Source organism: Pediculus humanus, genomic scaffold (genome assembly GCF_000006295.1).
Source record: "Pediculus humanus corporis 1103172107487 genomic scaffold, whole genome shotgun sequence".
Taxonomy (NCBI): domain Eukaryota; kingdom Metazoa; phylum Arthropoda; class Insecta; order Psocodea; family Pediculidae; genus Pediculus; species Pediculus humanus.
This window is the reverse complement of record NW_002987104.1, coordinates 172,984-180,474: the sequence shown is the minus strand read 5'-3', so window position 1 is coordinate 180,474 and position 7,491 is coordinate 172,984. Positions and strand designations below refer to the sequence as shown.

The window sequence follows — 7,491 nt, the reverse complement described above, 5'->3', positions numbered from 1 at the left end:
TATTATTATTATTATTCGTAAATGATAAGAACGCTGGAGGAATTGAACGTGTACGTGTGAGATAAAAAGGATATTTTCTCTCTGGAATATGAAATTTTTTGGAGAGAAAAAAAAAACATGTGATACCGCTTACGTAAATTTTACTAATAATAATAATAATAAACATTCGAGAGAAAATTATTATCATTATTATTATTATTATTAATTAAATGAAAATATAATACGAAGCTAATGGAGCGTTAATTTTCGTGATAACAACAGAATTTTTTTTTTTTGCGCGCGCGCGAGCGAACGAGCGAACGCCTCTCCAGAAACTTGTAGAAAACGGGAAAAAGGGTGATGATGATGATAATGATAATAAAACAGTAAAATTTTTGAAGTTGATACTGAAAAATGAAAAAAAATCAATAAATCGGATAAAATTTATTATAAATTTTTATTACTAGTAAGAAATTTAATTTTTTTTTTTTATGACGTTTCGAAAATTTTTAACTTCCAAGCGATGTAACTTTTAAAAAAAAAATGAGGGGGGAGGAAAAGTGGGGAGGGTGGTGGTAAAAATGACAAAAGCACAATGTATTTTTATATCGTTTTATGTTCTTTATAAATTACCTCTTTTTTTTTAAAGACAAAACAACCACAACAACAACAACATCTGGTCTGAGTATTGGGAAGAAAAAAAAAAAAAAAAACAATAGAAAATTAATCGATGGGAAAAAAAAAAAGTTATTAAAACTTTTCACTCGGTAAAAGAAGGGGAAATGGGGAGGGGGAGGGAGAGGGAGAGGATAAGGACGAAATCGTTCAGAAAATCATCGACCGTATTAAAAAAAAATTTTTTTTTTTTTCATTTTTAACTTTCATTTAAAAATCTTCGGAAAAAAATATTCGATGACGTACGCATAAAAAAACTTTAAGAAAACGGGAGTAGGAGGAAGGGGGAGGGGAGGGGGAAAAATCGATAAATTTTTTTTTTATATTTTAAATCCCATTAAAAACGTTTATAATAAATTTTCTTACATTTTTATTTATTTATTTATTTAATATCCAGTTTGTTTTTTTTTTTTTTTTCGATTTGTTTTGTTTTGAAAAGCAGAAGAAAAACTAAATTTCATCCTCTTACCTTTGTTTTTTGTATTAAAACAAGATTTTTAATCGTGAATTATTGTTGTTAAAAAAAAAGGGAAAAAAAAAAATTTTTTTAATCATCGACGATTTATCGATTTCATTGGTAATAAAAAATGAAAATATAATAATAATAATAATGATAATAATAATAATATCGATGACGACTTTTAATAAGTCGAAAAATTTTATCAATGAAACAACATGAGCGTAATGTCTTTATTAACCTTGCAAAGTAATTTAAAGGTAACGAAAAAAAAAAAAAATTACCGTTAACTTACCTTTTCCTGTAATAAAAAGTTTTAAATGAACTCACCGAGAGAGAGAGAGAGAGAGAGAGAGAGAGAGAGAGATAATTTTCTTTTTTTTTTTACTTGATTACTTTTTTTGTTGTTGTTGTAAGAGAATAATTTTCAAAAGTAAAAAGAAGTTAATTATAATTTATAGGTTTAAATGTATGTCTTAGTCGTAGAATATAATAACAAACAACAAACGTTTGCCGTTGATTGATTTTTTTTTTTTTTTGGTTTTGACAGGAAAGTTTGTAGGAATTGTAAGTGTCCGAGAGAAGATCATAATTGCGGAACAATGTGCAGTAATAATCCTTTGGGTCAAGGTACGGGTCCTCCAATATCGGCTCCAACCGTATCTACAAATAATTACGGTGGAAATGTTAATCTCGCATTAACCATCGATCCGACGGATAAATTATTAACAAAAGGAGTTCCCTTTGGAGTTCCCCTGGGCCTTGATCCTCAAAGGCATTCGCAGAGCGATGATGATTCCGGATGCGCTTTGGAAGAATATACTTGGGTACCACCGGGACTCAGACCGGATCAGGTGAGTTTCTATACATTTAAAAACGTATATCCAATAAGGAAAAAAACGTTAAAACGGGCGGCATTTTTAAATTTCTATGCAAACAAACAAAATGACGGTTAATTAAAATTTTCTAGAATGTTCCTCATAAAGAACAATCGATTTTTTTTATTTTCGATTTTCGATTTTAAATCGTTTGTTTCGATTATAGAAACTCTTCCCGAATTTAATAATTATTACTTTTCTCTAATTTTTATTCCTCCCATTAAAATTTTTATTATTATTATTACTATTCCAGACGACCACACTCGTGGAAAAAAAAAGAAAAAATTTAAATTTTAAAAATTCTTTTTTTTTATTTACTTTAAAATTACAACAACAACTACTAAATCGTAGAAAGAAAGGAAAAAAAATTTGTGATATGATTCGGTAGCGAAACGTTTAAATTTCAGGTGGTTATTATTATTATTTCGAGGAGGGAGGGAGAGGGGGAAGAGTAGGAAAAGAAAGGCTTGGTAAAAACGAACGCAAACTTGTAATTTCTTTCTTGTTCGTTTCGTATTGTTTTGTTTTTTTCGCGTGTGACGTCATCTTGCGAATCCATCAAATTCGAATTTAAATTTTTTTTTTTTTTTTTGTAAACAATCCCTACCGCCATCTTTTTTTTTCTTCTCCATAATTCCAGAAATTGAAAAATTATTTCGGTTGGAATTTCGAATGAATTTTTGTTGGTACGAAATAAATAATATCGTATAGAATGTTCCATAGAAATTTTTTATCGTCATTAAAAATAATAATAATAATAATAATGATCTCGATACGTGAATTTAAATTGCGAATCGCACACATTGTTGTTCCATTTATTTATTTATTTGTTTGTATTGATAAATTACTTACCGCGTAATAATAATTTACGGAAATGAACTGTTTATGTGTTAAATGTTCTACCAACCGTATGCGTATATAATCGTTAACGATTTTATTTATTATGGGAAAAAAGAAAAAAAAATATTGTAAATAAAAAAAAGAGCGCGAAAAAATTTAAAACATTCGCATGAAATTCATACGCGTTAGGAAAGGATTAATTGAATAATATAATTAATTATCGTTTATCGATAACGATTTAATAAATTAAGATGATGATGATAATGTCTTACTCTTCCCTTTTTTCCCCCGTCCCCCCGATTTAGGTTCGATTTTCATCGAAAATTTTCCACGTGAAATTTTATTACTTCCGGTGAAAAAAAAATATTATTATCAAACAATGGCCGACATAATTAATATATCAAACGAATAAGAACAATCGTAATTTTTTTTGTAATCTCTTCAAGTCTAAAATAATCTAATCGAATTTTATTATCATTTTTATCGTACCTGAATTCTCGATTCGCGTGCGTGTGCGTCCGCGTGCGTGCGTGCGTGCGTGCGTGGGGGGTAAAAAAAAAAAATTTTAGGAGGAATTAATTGTTTAAAAAAAACTCATTGTTGGAGTTTTTTTTTTTTCCTCTTTCCATTCCCTCGGGATAAATTTTATATATTATTTATAGACACGTTCTTAGATTTTTATATTTAATTTATTAATAATAAAACGCAAAAAAAAAAAAAACGCGCGTAGGATGATGACGTAAAAAATGGGGGGAAAAATCAGCATAGATTTAAGGTTTTAAAAAACTATACGAAAGGAAAATAATTTTTTTAATTATGTTTTTTATTTGTAAAATGAAAACAAATACTTTTTGATAACACCTCGTTTTGTTTTGTTGTTTGTAAAGAAAATTATGTTTGGTTTTGTGAGGGGAACAAGGGGGTGAGGGGAGAGCGGAAGAGGAAAACTTGCGTTAGTGCAAGAAAAAAATTTTTCATGCATTAATCAAATGTCGTAGATTTTCGACGACGACGACGACGACGACGACGATGACGATGACGACGACGTGTTCGGACAAATTTTAACTGTTGGTCACACACACATAAACTTGTAGTTGGTATCTTATGGCATATGTTATCATGCCAAAAAACGTGAATAGAATTATATATACATATTTTTTTTTCATCGTGTCCATTACATATAAAAAAATGCTCGCGCATTATTTATTCAAATACGCCGCGTTTTCCCTTTTTTTTTTTTTTTTTTTTTTTAAATATTTTTAACTTTATCTTCCGACGAGTGAAAAATAAATATTAAAATTTGTTTAGACAGGAACAAAAAAAAATTTTTTTTTCGAGTTAATGCGTTCGAAATATTTGTCAAATGCTAATAATCTCCATCTTTTTTTTTTGAGTTAACGTAATTGATGACACACGATTTTAAATAATTATGTACATACGCATTTTTATGTACATAAAAAAAAAATTTTTTTTATATTTTTCTCTCTCTCTCTCTGAATGATGAAAATTATCCGTGGTGAACTAAATGCAAATATTTGACGAGAGAGCACTTTATTCCCGTGACTCGTGATTTTAGTTTTTTTTTTTTTTTTTTTAATTTTATTCTTTCAGTATTATTATTATTATTATTTACGTAGTTAACGTCACGCCATTTTATTTGTTAATATATATGTGTATAAAGTTCCAAAAAATAAATAAATAAATAGATTTTTTTTTCTCCCCTCTCTATACACACAAGACCGGACAACGTGATAAAAATATTTATCGACTTTATTATTATTATTAACTACGATGCGTTTTTTTTTAACGAACGTGTTATTATTATTATTATTATTATTATAAGAACATGGCGTTCGAAATTTAGTTTTTTTTTTTTTTTTATTTCTCGAATTTTTTAATTTCATGCAAATAAATAAATAAATAATTTTTTAAGTTTATTTCGTTGGTTTTACGACTTCGAGTCCGAAATTAAATTCAACCATTTTTTATTTATTTATTACTTATACATCATCATCATTATCATCATTATTATTATTATCATCGTCGTCACATGCGTGTAGTTACTAGTTTTCGAAAAAAAAAAAAAAAAAAGAAAACATCAAAGAAATAAAATTTACGAACGTATAAAAAAAAAGAAAAATTTTTTTTTTTTTTTATACGATTCAATCGATTGTAAACGAACTTATAAAATATTATTATTATTATTATTTTAGATTTTTTTTTATGTTGTAGTTGTTGTTGTTGTAAAAAATAAGACCGGATGATTTGAAAGTTTTTTTTTTTTTTTTTTTTTTTAATATTTTTTACGATTTTGAAAACATTAAAAAAAGGTTTTTATAATAGAACTACGTTGTAGTTGTTGTTTGTAAATAGTAGTGGATTGTAGTGTCGTTTATATCAGTTCGTTAAAAATTTGATAAAAGTCGGTTTGTTGATAAAAACAAGAGAGTGTAATGAGAAAATTTATTCGTGAGTGATCGAATCGACAATTTAAATAATTAAAGTGAGAGAGAGAGAGAGGGGGAGAGGGAGGAGGACATCCTGAACGTTTTTTCGTTTCAATGTGTCTGTCCTCCTGTGAAAATTAAAAAAAAAAAGTCCGAGGAAAATCCTCGATTTTATTTATTTATTTATTCATTTTTAATTTTCATTCAGGTTTGAGTAAAAAAATAATACTAATGATAATAAAAAGTTGAAGAAATAAAGATTAGAAATGTAAAATGAAAGAAAAAAAAAACCGGAAATTATTATGAGAAAATGTCGCGAGCCCAATTAAAATTTTATTTTTTTTAATAACGATTAAAAATGAAAAGGAGAGAGAGAGGGGGGAGCATCGTTTAAAATATCGTTTTGTTTTTTTCCTAACCGTCTTTATAATTATTTTAATATGAAAGAGAAGTAAACAAAAATTATGGTAATACTTCAAATAATTTTTTCTTTTTAATTTCACGTCACGAAATGTTGGAAAAAAAAAAGAAAAATCGTTTGAAATGAACTGAACTAAACGTTTAGGTAAACAAACGTGATAATGCAACGTTGCCGGTTTTTTAATAAATGAAAAAAAAAACAAACGGAAAATTTAATTACTCTATGACTTCCGTTAAAACGTAAACAAAGATGAAAATTTTAAATTTTCGCGGGCTTTTTTTTTTTTTTAAATCATTTACAATAAAAATAATTTTGAGTTTTAAAAAACGATTTCGGGGTAAGGGGCTGATTGCGAGGAGGGGGAGGGGGAGGGAGGGAGGGGGTAAAAATGAAAAAAAAAAAAGGAAATCAACCATTTAAAAAACGAAAATAAACATTTAGATGTTTAGCATACGAAGGAGAAAAAAAAAACAAAACATCTCATGTTGTTTAGCGTGGGTTCATTCAATATATTTCGATTTCGTTTTAGAAAAAAATAGAAAAATAAAAAAAGACATTATTCCGAATCAAATAAATAAATAAATAAGTAAATAAATCAATTTTTATTACATTGTTTTTAAAAAAATATATATTTTTTAAATAATAATAATAATATTACGTACATTTTTACGCCCGTAAAAAATTATAATGATTTCACGGGTATAACTTACCATAGAGATAATAATCCTCGTTTTTATGTTGTGTACGAAGACGACGACGACGACGACGACAAAAGAAAACAAAACGAATAATATAAAATTTAGTAATAAGGATTAAGTGAAAGTTTTTTCATAAAAAAAAAAAAAAAAAAAACGATTTAAAAATTTATTTTCATAACTCTTTAAGTTTGATTCCTAATCAAAAAAAAATTATTCGGTGGTGAAAGTATTTTTTTATAAATACTAAAAATTAAAATTTTTTATTTCGTTCGTTACAACGACATAAATAAATTTTTTTTTTTATAGTTATAGTTTTTATAACTATAAAATCAAATCGTTCGATAGAATAAAATAATAAACAAAACGAGAGAGAAAGAAAGAGTCGTTACGCCATTTTTTTTTTTTTACTGTCGTCGTAAGAATAACGAATTCATTATAAACATTGCGTATTTTTTTTTTACCGGAGAAAAAAGAAAAAAATCCAGTCGTATCCAGTCGAGATATATTCAAACACGCACACGCACACGCACTTACAAAATAATAATAATAATAAATTTATTAATAAAGTGATAGTTAATAATAATTTTTTTTTTTTGAAGACGTTTAAAATTATTATTAATTTTTTTTTTACTTTTTAAATCACGAAAAAACGTTCATTTAAAAAAAAAATATATTATTATTAATAATAATAATTTACGCGGCGTTAAATGCGTAGATAATGCGTGAGTTAAGATAATATAATATAAATTATTGGAAAAACCAGAAAGAAAAAAAAAGAAGAAAAACAGAAGCAAAAAAAAAAAAAGAAACAAAAATTTTTCTGTTCGTTAGAAGTTATGACTTAATTAAAAGTTTATCCTTTATTATTATTATTATTATTATTTTGTTTTTACGTTATGTTAATATTTTTTTTTTTTTTTTTTTTTTTTACAAAAAATATTATTATTTAGGGTAATAAATTTTTGTCGTAACTTAAGGTCATAAAAAAAAAAAATTCTTTCATAACTCTTTTTTATGAAACGATATTTTAAAAAAAAATTATTATTATTATTATCGTATCGATTATTTCGATTTAAGTTTTTTTTTTTTTTTTTTT

General features: G+C 26.2%; 1 protein-coding gene across 1 annotated transcript; it reads left to right on the top strand.

The window, feature by feature from the left end:
• Nucleotides 1-1,578: 1,578 nt before the first annotated feature.
• On the top strand, nucleotides 1,579-2,060 carry Phum_PHUM142240 (prickle, putative; the record flags this gene model as incomplete). The annotated part of the gene is made up of 4 exons (XM_002424611.1): nucleotides 1,579-1,619; nucleotides 1,662-1,741; nucleotides 1,862-1,965; nucleotides 2,004-2,060. 4 exons carry the CDS (start codon nucleotides 1,579-1,581, stop codon nucleotides 2,058-2,060), a joined length of 282 nt encoding a protein of 93 aa, XP_002424656.1.
• Between the last annotated feature and the right edge of the window lie 5,431 nt (nucleotides 2,061-7,491).